The following is a 23,700-nucleotide window of genomic DNA, read 5'->3' on the forward strand; positions in this document are numbered from 1 at the left end:
CTAAACCCCAGTGACGGGTAGGTTTAGGGGCGGAGTTTGAGGTAGGTCATTCGTACGAATTCATACGAATTTGTCAACTCTTGGCAACTGGTCAAATACGTACGAATTAGCAAAAATCGTACACATTCGTACGAGTGAGGTCGTACAAATTCGTACGAATTAGCCACCTCATATAATATGTACGAATTGCCGTGAGATCGGGTTGGTATTCTTCCATGGTACGGCTCCCTACGGCGAGCCCGTGTCTTTCCCTCGGCAGAGTCTCCTCTGCCGTCTCAGGAAGGTGTTGTCCCCCTCCTCTAATTGGCCGGGGCCACCCCTGGGACTTCCGTATGTTGTGCTGCCCACGGCCAGCCCATATGTGTATTTTCCACATGTTAACTCCCTCCGGGCATGATGTGGCTTCCGCAGCGGCCTTCACAGGCACGCTTTCCCAGCGTTATCCAATACAGTCAGCTGAATGGGTCTTGCGGAACAGCAGCTTTGACTCTCCCTGCGTGAATTTCCCTGCCCGCATCAGATCGGGGTCTGAGGGGCTCATCGCTGGGCGCTGGAAGTAGTAGTAACTATGACGTTTTCCAGAGGGATCCCAATTCCGTCGAATGTGACCGACTGAAAGGGAACGTCTTGGTTACGTATGGTAACCCTCGTTCCCTGAAGGAGGGAACGGAGACGTACGTCCCGTCGCCACAGTTGCTGTGCCATCACTGCAGGGCCGAGTCACTAAGTTTGGCTCCTCAGTGAAAAAGAGCGTGCATTCGCTCTCGCTTCCTGTTTATACCCACGGCGCGGGGCGGAGCGTGAGATGCAAATCTCGCACGCCAATGGCCCATTGGCCTGTTCTCTATATCTCGAAGCTGATAGGGGCTCCCTGAAGTGATCCCAATTCGTCGGAACGTCCGACGTACGTCTCCGTTCCCTCCTTCAGGGAACGAGGGTTACCATACGTAACCGAGACATTTTTATAAACTGTAAACCATAATCATCCAAATTATAACAATTAAAGGCTCAAAATATCTCACTTTTGCCTGTAATGAGTCTATATAATATATTTCACCTTTTAAGTTGAATTACTGAAATAAATGAACTTTTCCACAACATTCTAATTAATTGAGATGCACCTGTAGATATATCTCTATGTGAGGTTTATCTACGTGTGCTGTAATATAACCTAAAAATTATTAATTTGTCTCTGTTCTATTAAAGTCAGTTTGAGGGTGACAGATCAATCTCACCAGAGCCCAGTTGTGTGTCCATGAAGAGTGACCGGTCTATGGACAAGCCAGTGCACTTTGAGGGAAAACACACATCAACTGATCTGAGGTACAACATTTGATAGATAGATAGATAGATAGATAGATAGATAGATAGATAGATAGATAGATAGATAGATAGATAGATAGATAGATAGATAGATAGATAGATAGATAGATAGATAGATAGATAGATAGATAGATAGACCGACCAACCTCTGGTTGAGGTGACAGAGAACGACTCTATATGAATTCTTGTCTCTGTTTTCTCTACTCATTTGTATTGTCTTGTATTGTTCTATCCATGTTTGTCCATAATTAGTGACCAGTCTATGGACACTCAAGGAACATTTAGGAAAAGATACATATCATCCAATCTGAGGTACAACATTTCAAAGATATTTTACTTTCAATTTTACTTCTTTAATTTCTGGTTTCAATCTAATAATTTATTCTTTCAGTCGTGATTCTCAACTAGTCCAAAGCACATTTAAATCAAATCTGCTGAAGAAGTTTCAGTGTCTGTATGAAGGAACAGCAAAGCAGGGAAACCCAACACTCCTGAATGAGATCTACACAGAGCTCTACATCACAGAAAGTGAAAGTGGAGAGATCAATAATGAGCATGAGGTGAGACAGATTGAGACACAATCCAGGAGAGCAGCAACAGAGGACACACCAATCAAATGCAATGACATCTTTAGACCTTTACCTGGACAAGACAAACCCATCAGAACTGTGCTGACAAAGGGAGTCGCTGGCATTGGAAAAACAGTCTCTGTGCAGAAGTTCATTGTGGACTGGGCTGAAGAGAAAGAGAATCAGGACATCCAGCTCATATTTCCACTTCCTTTCAGAGAGCTCAACTTGATGAAGGACAAAACACTCAGTCTTTCAGATCTTCTTCATGTCTTTTTTTCTGAAACAACAGAAATTGAAATATACAGTGAAGAATACATTTCAATGTTGTTCATCTTTGATGGTCTGGATGAGTGTCGTCTGTCTCTGAACTTTGAGAGCAAAGTGAAACTGTGTAATATATCTGAATCAGCCTCAGTGGACGTGCTGCTGATGAACCTCATTGAGGGGAATCTGCTTCCCTCGGCTCTCATCTGGATCACCTCCAGACCAGCAGCAGCTGATCTCGTCCCCTCTGAGTGTGTCCATCGAGTGACAGAGGTAAGAGGCTTCAATGAGCCACAGAAGGAGGAATACTTCAGGAAGAGAATCAGTGATCAGAGTCTGGCCAATACAATCATCACACACCTGAAATCATCAAGGAGCCTCCACATCATGTGCCACATCCCAGTGTTCTGCTGGATCTCAGCCACTGTTCTAGAGAAGATGTTGAGTGAAGCAGAGAGAGGAGAGATTCCCAAGACTCTCACTCAAATGTACACACACTTCCTGATCATTCAGACCAACATCAAACATGAGAAGGACTATGAGAAGAAAGTGAAAGATGAAGACATGATTCTCAAACTGGGGAAACTGGCTTTCCAGCAGCTTGTGAAAGGCAACCTAATCTTCTATGAGGAAGACCTGAGAGAGTGTGGCATTGATGTGACAGAAGCATCAGTGTACTCAGGATTGTGCACTCAGATCTTCAGAGAGGAGTATGGCTTGTATCAGGGGAAAGTCTTCTGCTTTGTTCATCTGAGCATTCAGGAACATCTAGCAGCTCTATATGTGCACATTTACTTTACAAATAAGAACAGAAATGTGTTTGGCAAAACCAAACACAGTCTGTTGTCTAAGGTTTTAAACTGGAAGAAAACGTTTTCATTATCTGAGCTGCATCAGAGAGCTGTGGATGAGGCTTTACAGATTAAAAATGGACATCTAGACCTTTTCCTGCGTTTCCTTCTGGGTCTCTCATTGGAGTCCAATCAGACTCTCTTACGAGAACTTCTGACACAGACAGGAAGCTGCTCCTGCAACAAAGAGGAAACAGTTCAGTACATCAAACAGAAGATCAGGGAGAATCGCTCTCCAGAGAGATCCATCAATCTGTTCCACTGTCTGAATGAACTGGGTGATGATTCACTGATGCAGGAGATCCAAGATTATCTGAGATCTGGAGAAATAGGAGGAACCAAACTCTCCTCTTCACAGTGGTCAGCTCTGGTTTATGTGTTGCTGACATCAGAACAGATGATAGATGTTTTTGATCTAAGGAAGTTTATTGGAGCACAAAATACAGCAAATGAAATTCTTCAGAAGCTGCTGCCTGTGGTTAAAGAATCCAGATCAGTTCGGTAAGTCACACTGAAAACAGTCACTACACTGATAAAACATTATCACATTTATGATTTTAGCATGTGCTTTCATACCAAATCAATAAAATGATGAAATCATATATATATCATATCATTTATATCAGTGTTTCCTGAACTGAGAGATTGAAGAGTGTCATTGTTCTCTACAGGTTATGGGATTGTGGTGTTACAGATGAAGGTTGTGCAGCTCTGGCTTCAGCTCTGAGATCAAACCCATCACACCTGAGATATATGGATCTCTCATGGAATAAACTAAAAGACTCAGGAGTGAAGCTGCTCTCGGATGGACTGAAGGATCCTCACTGTAAACTGGAGAAACTGTGGTAAGATTGTATAAATATGTCAACATCCTCCTCCGTTTTCTTCATATGGTCAATAATGAACAAAATACACAAAAACTAAAAGGGACAAATATTTTCCTGATAGATCATTTTGTTGTTTCATCTTCATTAGATTCTTTCCAAAGTTTTTGACAGTTTTTATTACTAATACAAGACTCCTCTGTTTTGAGTCGGGCTGATCACCCTTTTAGGTTTATTTTGTGATGAGAACCATTTGAATGTATATTATCCTGCTTATTGTACTGATCCACAATCTGATTCTGACCTGTAATGCTGCTTGAATCTAATGACATATCATAATGATATCATAATTATAGATTTTCACAGAATTAATAATTATTTGGACATTACATATTTATAAGTTGAAACTGTTTCAAAGTCTTACATGTGTGTTACATATTTTACTGATTTTGGTGTAGTTTTCACAAGCAAGTTGTACATTTTCAAAACTCTTAGTACTAATTTAACATCAACAATTCCTTTTTCAAACATTTGAGTGTTTTCAATTATGTTAGTATAAAATACAAAATCACAAAATAAGTGTTTCATCTATGCAAAAAATGTATTCACAGTAACTGCCTTTCATAATCCTATTACTATCGAATTTTTTATTTGCCTCTTGTTTAATATGTTTGTCTATGGTTTAATCCAACTAATCTTATTGGTTAATCAGTGAATTATTTGGTAAATCTACACATTTCTATAGATATAAACAATTTAAACCAGATAATAACCACAATGTCCAATGTGTGTGTGTGTGTGTGTGCGTGCATGTGTGTGTGTGTGTGTGTGTAAAGAGACAAGAGTATAAGAGAGATGAAACAATCAAAAAATGTGTCCGTCAGATTGATCAGAGATGATTCCAAAAGAGGGAGACAGATGACATCAAATACAGCATTTTACATCACAGTACGCCATGTGTGACTGTAAACAAAGGCCTGACCATAGTAGAGACTTACAAATAACTGTAAGATCATGATCTGATATAATGAAGAGTGTCATTGTTCTCTGCAGGTTGAGGTATTGTGGAGTTACAGATGAAGGTTGTGCTGCTCTGGCTTTGAGATCAAACCCCTCACACCTTAGAGATCTGAATCTGACTGGAAATAAACTACAAGTGTCAGGAGTGAAGCTGCTCTCTGATGGACTGAAGGATCCTTACTGTAAACTGGAGAAACTGTGGTAAGACTGTATAAATGGACTGTTTTCTACAGAGCTGCTTTATAGATTAAATTAACTAGTTTAATTATTGATGATCTTTACAACAGAACTGAATCAACACTGAACTGACTTCAGCTGAACACTGACACTATTTTATTCTAGAGCTGCTGTACAGATGAATTGAACTCTGTTTGCAATATTGAATCATTTTCTTGTTATCACTGTAAAGCTGCTTTGAACCCATATGTATTGTATAAAGCGCTATATAAAGGTGTCTTGACTATTGTACACTTGCCACATAAGTAAATAACTGAACACTATTATCATGAACATTAACATATCATGAACATATCATGAACATGAACATTATTATCATGAAACTCAAAGCTTCCATAAAGTAAAAATGTTCCCAGCAAGCAGATTTAAAACAAGATGAACAAACAAGCTTAAACAAGATGACCATTTAAGTGATAATATACAGTCATAATACTTATTATATGGATTCTCACAAAATGTAGAATTTTTTGGACATAAAATATTTTAATAAGTCAAAGTCTTACATGCGTGTCTTACATACATGATTTTGGTGTAGTTTTCACAAGCAAGTTGTCAATTTTCAAAACTCAAGGTACTAATTTAACAACAGATCATCACAAATTCATTTTTCCAACATTTTAGACCCACCGTCCTGCAGAGTTTAGCTCCAACCCTAATTAAAGAAGGGTGAAGCAGTGGTGTAGTCCTAAAAAAATTATTGGTGTACTATTACCTAGCACTATTACCTATAAATGATACATTCTACAATTTCGGCTTCCACAATAAATACAATAAGCCGGTCACAAAAAGTTAAAAAAGCTCTATAATAAATGTTGGTCCAAGATGATGTTTTGTCCTCTTATCATCTGCCTTTTTAATTCATGTGGCTGTTTTAGATCATGTTTGGTTTTCTCCAGCGTTTAAGGCGAGACACGGCAGGTGAAAACATCGTTTTTTCATGCAGTGGTCAATTTTGAGATTTTTGGCCAGTTTGCTCCCTTAACATGTAAGCTTTCATGTCAAAATAAAAAAAATGTCAACATTACACATTAAGGTGGTTATTTCATTATATTTTGTCACCATGCGCCTTTAGATTTCTACCCGAAATCATCAAACGTTATTCTAGCGCGATCTCTCGTGCCGTCTCCATTCACAGAAACGTGTCATAAAGCTCTCAGTCTCATAGACAGCGCTGTCTAATCCAAATATGGACATTTCCTTTGTAGAACTAACCAACCGCGAAAGTTTGCAGCCAAAAACCACATCTGAATGGTCAATGTGAATTTCTCACTCGCTACCGATTGCTTGTGTATTCTCCGCCTGAGAAAGTGCAGACGACGCTGAAATCGGCTCATAAACGCTCACAGAAAAGACCAAGTGCCAAGAGCTAGTAAAAAGAAAGTAAACAACAACAGATTAGATGACAAAACCCCGTCAGAATTAGATTCAAATTATAGATGGACCAATACAACAAACAGGGACAGTTCATCTGCAGTTTTTGTGACTGGTGTTTGTTAAGGTAGTTCTCTTAAGGTAGTTCTCTAGTAGCTATTGCTATTAATAATTTATTCATTTATCAATTTCCACGTGTTTTAAATATTATACACTACTGATATTAATTAACTGAATATATATTTTGTTTGTAGGTTGGGGTTTTTATAGAAATGTATGCAGTTATACAGTATAAAACTTTAAAGGCTGTTTTCTCAAAATGAGTTTTTCCTCACACTCAGAGTCAGATATATCCACTTCAGTAGCACCTACAAGCACCAACTTTTGCAGTCTTATACTGAACTATATTCTGAAGGCTTTTACAGAGGGATTTGTTGATATATCATTCCTATCCTGAGTTATTGGTCCTTTAACTCCAAAAAACATGGCGAAAATTGATTTTTTAAGGCTATTGTCAGTATTCTCTAATTTACTAAAGCACAAAATAAGATATCCAGAATCCCCTCTGTAAAAGCCCTCTCATCTAACATGTCAACAAATAGAACCAATAATTTTAAACATGGTCCTTTCCAATTTCCAGATTTTGTTTTTGGAAAAGTATGCAAATGAGCGTATATTTAAGTATATAAGTCCTCATTTGCATATTAAAACATTAATTTACACAAAACGTGTAATACATTTTTTTCTTATGTTTATGCCAGTAATAAACTGGAGAAGTTTCACAGTGATATCTTGTAATTAAAAAAAAATCCCTATTCACCTGTAGTGTCTCTCCTTAACCCCCTCGAGTCGGCAGTCTTTTTTTTTCTTATCAGTGCCAAAGAGACTCAAATAACTCTGTCGTTTTTTATCATTCAGGCAAGTGTTATACATCATTATAATCTGTTAAGTTTCCATTTTTTTATGTACAGTCACAATAAAAACAAAATGTTGTGCTTTTTGCAATATAAAGAAAACAAACATGATGCGCGATCTGCAGCCTCTCTGTCAAAGACGTTCATTCAGATAGTCTTCAGAAAATGAACCGTAGCTTAGTGAAAACTTATCACACATGAAATGTTGAAATGTCAGGTTTTAAATAATGTAAACCAAATTGAAAACTAATATTCTGTGTTTATGTAATCTGTTTGAAAACAGAGATGTCAGTTGTTCGCGAGCCTCTTCATTATCCGCTAATGCGACCACGCCCACAGCGCCCGCGTTCTATTAAGATTCAAATACTAATGATCCATGCATCAACATCAACTCAAATAAACACATCAAGTACGGCTATAGCCTACTTCAGCTATATCGTTTTGAGACGCATTGAATAATCCTGGAATATCTTCATGAAAAGCTGTTCATTTCTGAGAGCAACGGATTCCACCGCTGAGTGTAAGGTAGGCTAAGTTTATTCTGTTAGCATCTGTGAATATTAAACACAAAAACCTGCGCGAGGATGCACTGAAGCTTTCTTTGTTTAAATTAGCTCAAAATGACTGTCAGATGTAAGTAATTACCTTGACAAACTATACATCATTAAAAAGATCTAAGACTCAAGTTTCCATTTTTTACCTCTGTTTTATTCTCAAAGTCTTATAGTGACCGTAATTTGTTAATATGTGTCAGGATCATTTAAAATATAATAGGCCTTTGTTGACTACATTCTAAATAAACTACAAAAAAAAAACATTTTCTTTGTCCTGTTGCTCCCTCTCAGTCACATACCTGAAGCTCATTCATTATGCAGGTCATTATGCGTTCTTTTGTATCTCAGGTGTGATACCCAGCATTATTCATGATCTTTCATGCCTCCTTGCATACTGGCTTTGTAATGAAAAAGTGTCTTACAAATTTTAAATCAGTGTATTGTTTTATGTGAATGAGTAGGCTCAATGATTCTCACATCAGTTTAAAGCAAAACCTCTAGGCAACAACACCCATTAGTCATGTCTTGTGGACACATATCTATTGTGTGTTTTGAGGCCTTAATTTTAAAACAATTGTTTTTTTGTTTTTTAAAAACCATGCATAAACATTATTCTCTCAAAAATACAAGCATGTACATACATGTTGTTTAGATATTATGGCAGCCCAGTTTGTGTTGAATACAGTGTAATTACACTTTTGACATTAATATGTTTTTAAGCAACTGAAAAAAAACACAAATGTCAGAGCATGTCAAAACTTCTAAAGGGCCCCAAAACAGCTCAGACTTCTAGGGGTTAAAGTGGTAAATTCTCAATAGAATCTCAATAGAAGTCAAACGTGTCGCACATTTTATCATCAGTCATGATAGGAATGACTTCACTATCATGTCACACAAATCTTATCACACATTTGGAGCGCGCTTGTGAACGTGCGAAGAGTACGATGATTCGTGCACCACTCGTGAACCGGGCATCAGTCATGTTGCACTGATAATCTTTTCAGTTCGTACAGGAACTTACCACTTATAAAAGCTCCGACCGCATGATGCATATAATTAATTAATAACCTAATTCACTCACCACCATATTTCTTACACCTTGTCCGTTGAAGTGAGAAAACTGCGCTCAATACACCGCTCAAAAACACAGAGCCTCATTGAGCTGTGTTCTCTCACTGCAGCGCGAACACGCACCGGCACGTCAGTTGATGATGGACGGGAAAAGTTAGAATGATAGAAGTGCTAATGCACCAATTACAACAAAGAAACGTGAGTTTACACAACAGCATTGGACACACAGTTAAAGGGGAAGCTAACATGACAGTAGATTATGGACTTTCAAAGCAATAAAACAAGTGGGTATACGGAAATATTGATCCTTAGAAGTCGTAATGCGCAAACAGCCCTGGGCAAAAAGTAAGCATACGGCGTGCGTATGGCCCCGACTACACAACTGAGGTGAACCTAATCAAGCTCTTCAGGATCACTTGTTGAAAGTACACAGGCAGGTGTGCTGAACAGGACAGTGGGTCCCCAGGAGCATGGTTGAAGACCTCTGTTTTAGAGTGTTTTCAATTGTGTTAGTGTAAAACACAAAATCACAAAATAAATGTTTCATCTATAAAAACATTTAATTCCCAGTAACTGCCTTTCATAATCCTATTACTATCATTTTTTTCATTCAGTTTAATATGTTTGTCTATGATTTAATCCAACTGATTTTAATGGTTAATTTGTGAATCATTTGGTAAATCTATACATTTATATAGATATCGATTCTGTTGAACGGCATGGTTTATAATTTCCGAAATGGATATGTAAATAAAATTAATTATTGTTACAGTATAAGCAATTTAAAACGTGTGTGTGTGTGTGTGTGTGTGTGTGTGTGTGTGTGTGTGTGTGTGTGTGTGTGTGTGTGTGTGTGTGTGTGTGTGTGTGTGTGTGTGTGTGTGTGTGTTTGTGTGTGTTAAGAGAGACAAGAGTACAAGAGAGATGAAACAATAAACAAAATGTGTCCGTCAGATTGATCAGAGATGATTCCAAAAGAGGGAGACAGATGACATAAAATACAGCATTTTACATTACAGTATGCCATGTGTGACTGTAAACAAAGGCCTGACCATAGTAGAGACTGACAAATTACTGTAAGATCCTGAACTGAGAGACTGAAAAGTGTAATTGTTCTCTACAGGTTGAGGGATTGTGGAGTTACAGAAGAAGGTTGTGCTGCTCTGGCTTCAGCTCTGAGATCAAACCCCTCACACCTGAGAGGACTGGATCTGTCATTGAATGAACTAAGACGCTCAGATGTGAAGCTGCTCTCTGAGCTGAAGGATGATCCACATTATAAACTGGAGACGTTTTGGTGAGTAGTGATGATTAAAACTGTAATTGAAAGTTCATTTAGTTTCTTTTTCTGAAGTTACTTTACTGCTAATGGTGATTTACATACTATAAACATGTTTAATAAGAGTTTGATTAATTAATTTATTTAATATAACAGTTTGTAGTACATTAACAATTAAATATTTATTTTTATTTTTTTATTTTTTTATTAACCCCTAGGAGTCTGAGCTGTTTTGGGGCCCTTTAGAAGTTTTGATATGCTCTGACATTTGTGCTTTTTTCAGTTGCTTATAAACACATTAATGGCAAAAGTGTAATTACACTGTATTCAGCACAAACTGGGCTACCATAAAATGAGAGCAACATGTATGTACATGCTTGTATTTTTGAGAGAAACATGTTTATGCATGGTTTTTGAGAAAACAAGAACATTTGTTTTAAAATTAAGGCCTCAAAACACACAATAGATATGTGTCCACAAGACGTTTGACTCGTGTGTATTTGCCGAGAGTTTTTGCTTTAAACTGATGTGAGAATCATTGAGCCTACTCATTCACATAAAACAATACACTGATTTAAAATTTGTAAGACAGTTTTTCTTCACAAAGCCCGTATGCGAGGAGGCGTGATATCTAATGAATAATGATGGGTATCACCTGAGAGGACAAAAGAACATACTAGCTGCATGATGACCTGCCTAATGAGCTGTATAAGTAATGAGCTTCAGGTATGTGACAGAGAGCAGCAGGACAAAGGACATTTATATATTATATATTGTACTTATCTAGTAAATGCATCTTGATTTAAAGGTGAACTAAATAAGATTTTTGCAGTAAAATATCCAAAAACCACTAGGCCAGTGTTATATATTTTGTTCAGTTGAGTACTTAGAATATCCCAAATGTTTCCAACTATTTGTAAATCGTGAGAAATTGCTATTTTAACCAAGGAGCCGGGACGTGTGAGCTATGCGTTTGAGGGAGTCGCCTGTCGATTGTGTCATATCTGCGTTACCCTCGGTTTCCGGTTTTATTTAGCAGAAGCGCTTTACTCTCACTGCAGTGTGAACAAGTGTCATAACAGCCGCCGAGCGAACGTCATAACTTCTTTTTCAACACACTCAGATATATCTAATACGATATACAGAGTTGCGTTACCTCATACTCATGACTGGAAAAGAGCAAGTGGCGCCGGCGACCATGTCATAATAAATGTCCCGCCGGCGACTATGCCATAATAACAGTCTCGCTCTTCAATCGCTCCTGCGGCCTTGCTCAGCTCCACAACACTCGGTCCTGCTCTGCTTCAGACTACAGTAATGTTAATAATCACATCCATGAACATGATTTCTGCCCAAGTCCTATCTGACTCTTTTCCACCGGCTGTGAGGTGAAGACCACATGTCCCAAGATTCAGCTTTAAGAATGTTTAAATATTTAGACTAGAAACAAGACAAAAATTACTAAGAGCATTTATTCTACATTTTTTGTACTATTTTTGGTTTTTGAAAGTAGTCTCATTCTAAAAAATGAAATAATAAATAATTAAAGTGAAGATACAATTTATACAAAACGAAATTCACTTTAAAGAAAGCAATTCACTTTCTACAAAACAAAAATCACTTTCTACAAAACAAAACTCCAGAACCATTTATTTAGAATGTAGTCAACAAAGGCCTATTACATTTTAAAGGATCAAAAGATTTGACTACACTGCAAAAATTCTCTTCTTATTTAGTTGAAAATTGTACTTATCTAGTAAATGCATCTTGATTTAATAATGTTTAAATTTTTAGACTAGAAACATCACAAAAATGACTAAGAAGAGCATTTCTTATAAATTTTTTTGTACTTTTTTTTAAAGTAGTCTCATGCTAAAATATTTAATAATAAATAATTAAAATTAAGATACAATTTATACAAAACAAAATTCACTTTAAAGAAAGTAATTTACTTCCACAAAACAAAAAAATTACTTTCCGTGAAGAGACGACTCAACTCCTGCGAGGACTTCAGATGACGCAGCTCTGCATCAACACACACTCATGCTCATCAATATACCTACTCATTAACAACATGTATTCTTATTTCTGTGCCATAGTTATTATATTGATTAATAATAGATAGTTAGCTAATCTGTGTGCTTTGTATATGTGCAATTCTGAAATGCATAACATGTACAAATCAATTTAAATTGTAATGTAGATGCATTTTCTGTGAAGCTGCTTTGAAACTATATGTATCGTGAAAAGCGCTATACAAATAAATTTGAATTGAATTGAATTGAACTTTCTACAAAACAAAACTCGATATTAACTCGATCAAACAAACTTTGATATTAAATTTAAAAGATAATATTAGGCTATAATATTTAAACATCAATATGAATAAAAATAGCCTACGTTTGACTGTGTCACAGGGTGTTTTGGTGACGGTTCATGTTTCATGTTTTCAGTTTGTCATGTTCACAGTCATGTTTTGTTTTGTCTTGTCATGCACTTCCTGGTTTTTGTCATGTGATTCCCTGGCCCTCATGTGATCCTGCCATGTGTTCCTGTCATGTCATTGGTTCATTGTTCACAGGTGTCCCTTGTCTTGTCATTAGTCCATGTGTATTTAAGCCCTCATGTTTGCTATGTGTCTTCGTCTGTTATTGAATGTGTAACCTGCTGTGTTGGTGAGTGTAAGTCAAGTCAAGTCAGTGGACTTTTGTCACAGAATAACAGACCGCCATTATGGACCCAGCAGTTGCCCGCCTTTGTCAAGGCCAGCGTCCCATAGAGGACTATGTCAAAGACTTTTTATGTTTCATGGATTTTTTGCCCTGGGATGACTATACTGAAAAGGCGCTTTTGTTATGGTTTGGACTCTGACTTTTCAGCCCTCATGCCCTCACATGGAACACCCTTGCACCTTTTGCCAATACATAGATTTTATTTTGTTTTTAAGTGGTTCAGATTTCACGGTAGGAGAGGCAAAGGACTATTATATACACGTCCATGCTCCAGGCCACGTCCATGCTCCAGGCCACGTCCATGCTCCAGGCCACGTCCATGCTCTAGGTCCTCCCACGCCTGAGGGTCCAGGTCCTCCCACGCCTGAGGGTCCAGGTCCTCCCACGCCACAGGGTCCAGGTCCACCCACGCCCCCAGGTCATCCTTGTTGCACCTAGGTCTCCGTCCGGTGCCCCTGCACGGGCCTGGCCCACCATCCCTCCCCCAAGACTTTTGTTAAGACTGTTCGTGTTTTGGTTATGTTTGGGTGTCAGGGGCCGCCCATAGAGAGGGGGATCTGTCACAGGGTGTTTTGGTGACGGTTCATGTTCATGTTTCATGTTTTCAGTTTGTCATGTTCACAGTCATGTTTTGTCTTGTCATGCACTTCCTGGTTTTTGTCATGTGATCCTGCCATGTGTTCCTGTCATGTCATTGGTTCATTGTCTGATCATTGTTCACAGGTGTCCCTTGTCTTGTCATTAGTCCATGTGTATTTAAGCCCTTATGTTTGCCATATGTCTTCGTCTGTTATTGAATGTGTAACCCGCTGTGTTGGTGAGTGTATGTTTTGTCAAGTCTTTGCTTTGTTTTGCCAAGTTTTTGTTTTGATTTATGTTAAGATTTAAGTTATAATAAACTGCACTTGGGTTCAGCAACTTGCCGCATCAGTGGACTTTCGTTACAGACTGGTACTATATTTATAGCATCTGAGCAGACATTTGTGAATAAAAGCTTTATTGATGTGACACTAGGCTCTTTTACAATAAACACCTTATAATCTGTCCAAAACAGGCCAAATAAATCTATTTTATATTGCAGCAGGATTCATTTTTAAACTGTCTTTTTGCGTTTAATAATCACGTCACTGCGTCGTCCTTGCATTCTGCCTGCCTAATGTGCTTTCTCTCTTAATCCGTGCTCACATACTGTATTTTAAAATAATTAAATACAGCCAATTTTCCAATAAATATGTTCTGATTTCCTATATCTTTTTTTTTCATACAGTAGAACGAGTATGATATAGTTAATGACAACATTTTTGAAAACAATCTGAATTGAGAGATGTCTGAAACTGGATGAACCTCTTTGATAGTGAGTAATATATGTGATAAGCACAAGAGAAGAATGGAAATCATAACGGGGCAAACTAAATTCTTTAAATATAAAACAAAGGAAGCAGATAAGTGATTGGTCCGTGGCAACACTGTGTGCTCATGTGTAGCTCGCTCATTCCGTCTGTCAGCTGCTGTGTTTTTTCAACGGCACGTGCTGCTCCTCTCAGCCACATCCACTCACTGAACAGGGTAAACGTAGAGAGAGGTGTGACGGCAGGGAGAAAGTAAGACCTCGCACTCGCAGAACAGTACTGGCGACATTTGTAAAATAAAGTAGCTGACGTTTGTCCCAAAAGTTTTCGAACAGATTACATAAATACAGCAATTTTGTTTTCGATTTGGTTTACATTATTTAAAACCTGACATTTCAGCGTTTCTTTAGACATATGTCTCATGTTTGTGAGACAAGTATTCACTAAGCTAGAGGTCCTTTTCTGAAGACTATCTGAATGAACGTATTTGACAGAGAGGCTGCAGATCGCGCATCATGTTTGTTTTCTTTATTTTGCAAAAAGCAAAACATTCACTGTACACAAAAAAAAGAAACTTAACAGATTATAATGATGTATAACACTTGACTGAATGATAAAAAAACGACAGAGTTATTTGAGTCTCTTTGGCACTGATAAGAAAAAAAGCAAGCCAATCTCGCCGGCGCGACCGCCGACTCAAGAGGGTTAAATAACTATGCACTACTTTAATAAATAAAACTGACCCAATGACAGAAAGAGGACAGTCATACAGGATTATAGAAAAGGGTCAAGGGTCATCATTCATGGCGATTTGGATGCTAAATCACAATCTGAATCTTTAAAAACAGCTTTAACAATCATGTGCATCACAGTGTGATATAAACTCTCACCTAATAGTCTAAGTAGTTTATTTTAGTTGTTCTAAAGTGGATAATGCAATAATGTTGCACACATTTGACTGTCTGTGTTTTACTTACAGGTTGTAGGTGTTATTCTGACCTTCACTGGATCAGCTGATGGTTGGCTTGCTGTGATAGTCGGTGTTGACGGTGATACTGGTGTTCAGCCATAACACCTGAAAACTGAAAACTGAAAATTGAACGCGGCTCAATTAAAAACTGAGCATGGATGTCTACATTCGTGTCACAGATCAGCAGCAGGAGTCAGATTTCATTTATCACGTGACAAGAGTTAGGCGACCTTACTGACAAGAAGAGTGAGCTGAGTGAGCTGATGGAAGATTTAGTTTAGAAATGAAAGTCAAAAGCACCTGTTTGGCAATATTTTTGGATTCAAACCAAATGCAAACAGGCAACCTGAAAACGTTATTGAGGCAATCTGCAAACTTTGCCTGACAAAGGTGGCAGCATCCGGAGGAAACGCATCTAATTTATACACACATCTTCAAGCACACCACAAGAATGAGGCTACCAAAATGGGCCCAGCGGCAAAAAAAAACTATTGCAGAATCCAGACGCACAGGTACAGCCATCAATTAGTGATGTATTTGCATGATGCACAAAATATAAGATGGACAGTGTGAGGTGGAACAAATGCACTGATGCAGTGACCAAATACATCTGCAAAGAAATGGTATCTTTCTTCATGGTTGAAAAACAATCTTTCAAAGACCTCATTACCACACTCGACAGCTAGTATGAATTGCACAGTATGAGAAACTGTCCTACGCGCCTACAACCGTGTTGCTGCAATGGGCTATTTCAACAGTTGAGCATTTTGCACTTACAATAGACATGTGGTCGAGCACAAGAATGACATCTTACATGTCACTGACTTTCCATTTTATTGCCACGGAATGGTCACTGGTGTCAAAATGCCTGCAAACTAGTTTTGTGCCAGAGGACCACACTGCCGCTAACCTGGCCGATGCTTTGCAGGAGGCTCTGAATGACTGGGAATTAGAAGAGAATAAAGTTTCTTGTCTCACGAATGACAGTGGAACCAACATTAAGGTGGCTGTTTGTAATTTAGGCTGGCTTGATTAAGCTGCTTTGGGCACAGCCTGAACTTAGCTGTGTCCAATACTATTGAGAAGAAGGAGAATTGCCATCTATGCTCAGGAGTCCCCCATTAATGCAGAGCAGGATCCTCTCGTCTGGTGGAAAGGGAATCAAAATAGGCTTCCCCTGTTGACAAAGGAAGCCAAAAAATATCTTTGCATGTGTGCAACAAGCTGCACATCCGAAAGTGTGTTCAGCAGGATGGGGAACATAGTCGCCCCCACAAGATCACTTCTTAAACCACAGGTGGTGAACATGTTGGGTTTCCTGGCAAATAACATGTAGGTTTTGCTAGTACTGTCACCAACAGCCAGTTTAGAGTTTTAATTTTCCTTTTGTTTTAATTTTGAAAAGCCTGTTGACTTTTGCCATTTAAGGTGATTTTGGAAGGTGTTTTGTAATGTTAATTTCTTATTTATTTGGCCCCACAGTGTTTGCTAATTTTTATTTAAACTTTGTGTAGTTTATTTGTTAGGTGTATGCCATCCCTCCAATCTTATAAACTTTGTGTTTCTTATTTATTTGCTTCCACATTGTTTCCTAATTCCTGAAACTTTTTGTAAGTTATTTGTTGTTTTATACTAGGCCTCCACCGTCACCCAATCACAGCGCACTCCTTCACCAGAGTACTGATCACGAACACCTGCTCCTCATCAGCACAGCAATCACTAGCTACACAAAAGTCACACTCACGCACTCACACTCACATCTTTGTCGGTCTCGTTAGCATCAAGAAGCTTATCTTCATGCTTACCTTAAAGACTCAACCACAGTTAACCACTGATTTACACTGAACAAACACACTGTGACGGAAGCAACATCCTTCATTCCTTTCAGTTGTTCAATCTGATTTAAGAAGAATGACTGATCAGACCAGAAACTGTGTTGACTGATCTGAAAACAGTTTGAGACATTGTTGTTATTCTTTAACTTTAGACTATTTTTTAAATCAGGGACGTTGTTAGGCCTATTTTAGGGGGGCTGAAGCTACCCCAAAATGTTCCTAAGCCCCCCTAAATTATAATAAGAACAACAATAACAATTTGATTTATCAATAACCGTATCCTCATTCATTCATATTTAGACACAACAAATTATATATATGCTACAAAAAATAGCCGATAAGTCGAAAGTTGGACAGAAGTACAAAGAGTCATTGTGCTATCAAGATGATGCATCGCGTCTCGTTGCTTTGGTGTGAACTGTGGCAGCTTTCAGAACGTTGCAGACCGGAGCGCTACTGCAAGTAACTAGAGGATTCATCTCGTCTCGTCGTTACCAAGGTTATAATCGTTAACGAAAAAATGAAAACTAGGTGGGTTGTTGTTAACGGAAATAAAAATAAAAACGAGGCATTACAAAAAAACGATAACTAACCAAATCTGTAATGTGTGTTTGGCAAAACTAACTAAAATAAAATTATGTCCTTAGTTTTCGTCTTGATCAATGTCTTTCATAGAGCAAATAACTTTCAGCTCTCTCACACTCACGCTCTCTCTCACATACACGCGCGCCACACACACACACACATACACACACAGCCCCTCCCCTCCGTGCACACCGCCGTCTTCATGAGAACGAGTGTTCGACGTTGAAAGCAAGTTTGCGAAAGGTTGGTATCTCGTAAACACCTTTACACAATCACACATTAAAAAGTGGTATAAAAATATATTTAATTCAGAATATTATTTTGTCAGTGTGTTAATGTCGCCCGAGAAGCGATTGCTACTTTAGAAAGTAACTAGTCGCAAGTTTGAGGTAAAATGCACTTGGGTTGTAGTAGGTGATTCAAATATTAAATAATGTTATGTCATTAGGCTATTGTATAAGGTAAATTTAGTATAGGGTGTGGAAATTGTACAGCTGTGGTATTTGTATAGGTTTAGCTCATTTTAGGTTTAGCTGTATATTTGTATTTTATTACAAATAATGGGTTGAATACATGTGGTTCTGTGTAATTAAATAGCATTCTGTGGACAACTCATCTTATATAGAGAGGAAATAGATATAGTATGCTATTACTTGATCATACATTTACATGAGCAGACAGATAGCATTTAAGTCATTGCTTATAGTAACTCATCAGGAGCAAAGTCTGGCCTAAGTAAATTCCCCCATGCAGCTTTGATGTGTCTAAAAGCTATCATTACAGTAACTTTCCTTTAACAGAGTAGAAATGGAAGAAGAGGATATGTCTGTCACGTTTTACTTGTTAACATCTTGGTCTCTTGACTGGTTGTTGACATAAGTGTAGCTCTAGATGTGAGTGCAAAGATTTTGCAAATGCAAGTTACAAATACCCTGGAGGCTAAGCCCCCCCTGTCTTCCAATCCTAGTGACGTCCCTGTTTTAAATATAGATATTTTATACTTTGGGTATTTATAGAAGGTTATATTATGTTATGATTGTGTATTTTAAAGCATTTTGGTTCCAAATGTGCTTTATAAATAATAGAGTTGAGATCTCCTCTGAAACTCTAGATCAGCACATCTGAATCTTTCAGATCCACAGAGCCCCAAATATGACCATCCTCCTGCGGCAAATATAAATACAGGTGCTGGTCAAAAAGTTGATTTATTTCACTAATTCCATTCAAAAAGTGAAACTTGTATATTATATTCATTCATTACACACAGACTGATATAAATGTTTATTTATTTTAATTTTGATGATTATAACAGACAACTAAGGAAAATCCCAAATTCAGTATCTCATAAAATTAGAATATTACTTAAGACCAATACAAAGAAAGGATTTTTAGAAATCTTGGCGAACTGAAAAGTATGAACATGAACAGTATGATCATGTACAGCACTCAATACTTAATTGGGGCTCCTTTTACCTGAATTACTGCAGCAATGTGGCATAGCATGGAGTCGATCAGTCTGTGGCACTGCTCAGGTGTTATGAGAGCCCAGGTTGCTCTGATAGTGGCCTTCAGCTCTTCTGCATTGTTGGGTCTGGCATATCGCATCTTCGTCTTCACAATATCCCATAGATTTTTTCTATGGGGTTAAGGTCAGGCGAGTTTGCTGGCCAATTAAGAACAGGGATACCATGGTCCTTAAACCAGGCACTGGTTGCTTTGGCACTGTGTGCAGGTGCCAAGTCCTGTTGGAAAATTAAATCTGCATCTCCATAAAGTTGGTCAGCAGCAGGAAGCTTGAAGTGCTCTAAAACTTGTATACGGCTGGCCCTCAGAAAACACAGTGGACCAACACCAGCAGATGACATGGCACCCCAAACCATCACTGACTGTGGAAACTTTACACTGGACCTCAAGCAACGTGGATTGTGTGCCTCTCCTCTCTTCATCCAGCCTCTGGGACCCTGATTTCCAAAGGAAATGCTAAATTTACTTTCATCAGAGAACATAACTTTGGACCACTTTTTTTCCTTTTTGTCTTTAGCCCAGGCGAGAAGCTTCTGACGCTGTCTGTTGTTCTAGAGTGGCTTGACACAAGGAATGCGACAGCTGAAACCCATGTGTTGCATATATCTGTGCGTAGTGGTTCTTGAAGCACTGACTCCAGCTCCAGTCCACTCTTTGTGAATCTCCCCCACATTTTTGAATGGGTTTTGTTTCACAATCCTCTCCAGGGTGCGGTTATTCCTAATGCTTGTACACTTTTTTCTAGCACATCTTTTCCTTCCCTACGCCTCTCTATTAATGTGCTTGGACGCAGAGCTCTGTGAACAGCCAGCCTTTTTTGAAATTACCTTTTGTGTCTTGCCCTCCTTGTGCAAGGTGTCAATTGTCGTCTTTTGGACAACTGTCAAGTCAGCAGTTTTCCTCATGATTGTGTAGCCTACAGAACTAGACTGAGAGACCATTAAAGGCCTTTGCAGGTGTTTTGAGTTCATCAGCTGATTAGAGTGTGGCACCAGGGGTCTTCAATATTGAACCTTTTCACAATATTCTAATTTTCTGAGATACTGAATTTGGGATTTTCCTTATTTGTCTGTTATAATCATCAAAATTAAAATAAATAAACGTTTGAAATATATCAGTCTGTGTGTAATGAATGAATATAATATACAAGTTTAACTTTTTGAATGGAATAAGTGAAATAAATCAACTTTTTTATGATATTCCAATTATATGATCAGCACCTGTATAGTGTTTCTACTGCCAAAGGTCTCTTACTACTAGAACACAATCAGACACACCTCAGACAGCCGAAAACTCTTCACCACATTCTCCTCTCTATCCTCCTCCATCTTCTCCCACTTCTTCTCTGACTACTGATGACGGCCACCTATTTGACTGATAAAGTGTGTGGCATTATCATCCAGTTCTCTACGACACACACACAGAGATCATCCGTCATTATCCTACTGGACCTGTCTGCTGCCTTTATGGTACTTTAGTGACTTTAACATCACCTCACATAAAGATCTTTAAAGGTTTCCTGGAGAGAACTGGTGTCACAACAGCTGATCTCTGATGTTCATTTCCTCATGTGTTTCTCCATTATAACGTTAAGAACAAGCGTCACTATCACGCACTGACCGCAGGTCTCTCTCTTTCTGTCCAGTTAGATCATTGGCCTGTCCCTGCAATCTTGAGCTCTCAAACAGAGTTGAAGCTGCTGAAAAACATCTGAGTGAAACATCATATTTCTTTAATGCTTTTACCACTAGCCAGGGTGTCGAGAGATCATATCAGCTGTGTTTTGCAGTGTATGGCGGTCCCAAATGATGATGTTTTTATTGTATGACAGTATATAATTAGTTATAGTTTACTGGAAGTGGCTTCTGTGTTCTCCAAGAGTTCAACACACCAGTGCAAGGATGTCATTTTTAGTCGCCAACGAACTGTGGGTGTCAGGACAGTGTGTGTCATTTATCTGTTTTTTGAGCGCCTTACTAACTTACAAATAAATACTGAGAACTGTCAGAAACATTCGCCAGTTGTAAAGAGGGTCTTTCTGTTCACCATAAAAGAGACGCATTTAAAGTAAGAGGAGGAGGAAGTGTTTAATATCCTAATGTCTGGTTACTTTTGGCATGATGCAGTTCTGAAAAGTTGTAGTTCAATTATTAAAAGTATGATGTAGTTAAAACACTGATGCAAGTATTTCAAAGACCTTTAGAGGGAGCTAAAATACAAAAAGGAAGGAATTCTTCTTTTGCAGAAATGAGTATGAACTTCACAGTTGTTGAACTCTATCACCCCTATAGGCTACCCAACACACATACGGTCAGTGTCATGCGCTGTATTTTCATTGCTTTGACTTATTTCATTGTGTTATTTGATTCTTTGAAACGGCTTAAAGCCATGGCCTCCACTAAACAGTGATGGATCTGTTGTAAACTTTATGGTTAGCACTATTAATATACTGTTATGAGGAACTTACACCCAAACATTATCACTCTATTGAACTGGCTGGATCAGTGACGTTTGACCGTTTTATTCCAGATTCTTACAAACAAAATAGTTCTTCACAAATACAAAAGAAAAAACTAATGTGTGTGTGCGGGTTATTTTCCAAACATTCTGTCATGCAAGAAAATTGTTTTAAGCTAACTAAAGCATTGAAAACAAAGAAAAGAAAAAATGGAAATCAACTCACTATATCAATAACAATACAGAAACCAAATAAAGTCATCATAGTTGTTATAAACAGAAAAACCATCCCCTTGAGTTTATGTTCACATATACACCATCAAAAACAATCATATCAAAGCAGCTGAAAGCAGTGACAGCCAGAAACACTTCATTTAAATGATTAATTTCTTCAGTCTTACCATATTCACTCACATAATAAACTCTGAATCCTTGATAAGGCACAAAACACAAAAACATGACGGACATGAGAGTGATGTTTTTCACTTGTGCCCAGAACTCTTGACGTTGACGTGTGGCCTCAAATGTCTTAATCAACAGCAGAAAATACAGCTGGAAAAATGGCAACACACTCCAAATCAGAATCACTAGTATGCAAATAACATAGTTTAACCTCTTAACAGCCGGCTTCTGGAGAGCCGGACCGAAATGAAAGCACTGAGTCGAATCATTCTGTGCGGTTCCGTAGTTCGCCATAGTTGGGAACAAAGAGCCGAATATGACCAACCAGACGGTCGCACTAGCAATCGAGGCATGAAGGATGCGATGAAACTCTAGCCTGTGCTGCTGATCAGAGTGAGCCACATAACGCACAATAAGAAGAAAGACATAAAAGATGAACGCAAGATACATGTGGGCATAGATCATAATACTGACCATTCTGCAGAAATACACGCCCAGAATCCAGGTTTCATCAGAAGCATAATAGTACATGCGAAAGGGCATCGTGAGAAGGAAAGAGGAGTGCACTGCTATTAGGTTTATCACAGATACTTTGGTGAAAGAGAGACGTCTTTGGGACTGTAGCATACGGGACATTAGTAAAACATTCAGAGTCCCAGCAAGAAAGATGAATGTGTATAAGACCAGAAGAGCAATTCTGAAGTCCTGCGGAAGGCCAGTGTGGTTCATGGTGTTCATGATCATGACACTGTGCTTTAAAAAAACAAGACATTTATGGTTTTACCTGCGCTCATAAAGTTAAACAAGTTATACCGTATTCAATGCTAAACATATTGCAAAAGAGTCAAAGAAATGTATTATTATGAGATTTAGGATGAAACAAACTCACTTTTCAACTCTTTCCCTGGTAAAATGTTTTTGTCCTGAAAAACAGATAAAATCATCACATTTCTTCTTTTTTCCATCCAATGTTGGTCCATCTCATAGCCTGTTCATATCATACCTGTCAAAGTAGAAAAGCACTTGAAGATCCGTCCTCTCTTCTAGGGTGTTTTAAATGTGACGGTTCTTTCACATGAGGTAATATTAGCAGAAGCAGAAGATTCAAACACTTCCCTTGTGATGCTTCTAAACACTTTTCAATTTTAAAAGAAGACACAAAAGAGAAAAAAAAAATATATATATTAAAAAATCTTTTAGTCGTGCACCAATATCTGTAAAGCAGACGCACTACATACAATGCAATAACCAAAATTACACTGAAACACTATTATGAACAGATCTACTGATCCAGAGCTTGGCACGTCGAGAGAACGATTGCAGACTCTAACCCATTTACCCCAGTATCAATCATATGAATATCAATATTCCTTCGGTTTGATGTCACAGAAATTGTTGATGATGATGAAACATGCATAATTTTCTGTCCCAATAATATTCTTGAAGAAGCTGATGACTCATGTGCATATGTGCATCATAAAGCTCCTGAGGTTTATGTTCGGTATCCCAGTATGATATGAGAAAACTATAACCGTGAGGTTTGAGGTTGATAAAGGGAACCCGATG

At 38.2% G+C, this 23,700-nt stretch overlaps 2 protein-coding genes across 2 annotated transcripts; one reads left to right on the top strand and one right to left on the bottom strand.

Annotated features, from left to right (window-relative positions):
* Window positions 1-1,230: 1,230 nt before the first annotated feature.
* LOC307133326 (NACHT, LRR and PYD domains-containing protein 3-like) lies at window positions 1,231-16,902 on the top strand. The gene is made up of 7 exons (XM_079828340.1): window positions 1,231-1,323; window positions 1,576-1,635; window positions 1,715-3,511; window positions 3,682-3,855; window positions 4,888-5,055; window positions 10,125-10,298; window positions 15,341-16,902. The coding sequence occupies exons 1-7, from the start codon at window positions 1,256-1,258 to the stop codon at window positions 15,345-15,347; spliced, it is 2,448 nt and encodes an 815-aa protein (XP_079684466.1). The 5' UTR covers window positions 1,231-1,255; the 3' UTR covers window positions 15,348-16,902.
* A 75-nt stretch (window positions 16,903-16,977) lies between these two features.
* On the bottom strand, window positions 16,978-22,872 carry LOC307133529 (putative G-protein coupled receptor 141; the record flags this gene model as incomplete). Its single annotated transcript, XM_079828609.1, has 2 exons — window positions 16,978-17,054; window positions 22,134-22,872. The coding sequence occupies 2 exons, from the start codon at window positions 22,870-22,872 to the stop codon at window positions 16,978-16,980; spliced, it is 816 nt and encodes a 271-aa protein (XP_079684735.1).
* Between the last annotated feature and the right edge of the window lie 828 nt (window positions 22,873-23,700).

This window comes from Gobio gobio, assembly GCF_949357685.1.
Source record: "Gobio gobio genome assembly, chromosome: 11".
In the NCBI taxonomy this organism is placed as follows: Eukaryota; Metazoa; Chordata; class Actinopteri; order Cypriniformes; family Gobionidae; genus Gobio; species Gobio gobio.

Bases quoted from the DNA above. Each gene is read 5' to 3' on its own strand.
- LOC307133326 (XM_079828340.1), top strand. From the start codon at position 1,256: ATGAAGAGTGACCGGTCTATGGACAAGCCAGTGCACTTTGAGGGAAAA. The intron at 3,512-3,681 runs GTAAGTCACACT...TGTTCTCTACAG, and splicing joins AAAGAATCCAGATCAGTTCG to GTTATGGGATTGTGGTGTTA. The intron at 5,056-10,124 runs GTAAGACTGTAT...TGTTCTCTACAG, and splicing joins TGTAAACTGGAGAAACTGTG to GTTGAGGGATTGTGGAGTTA.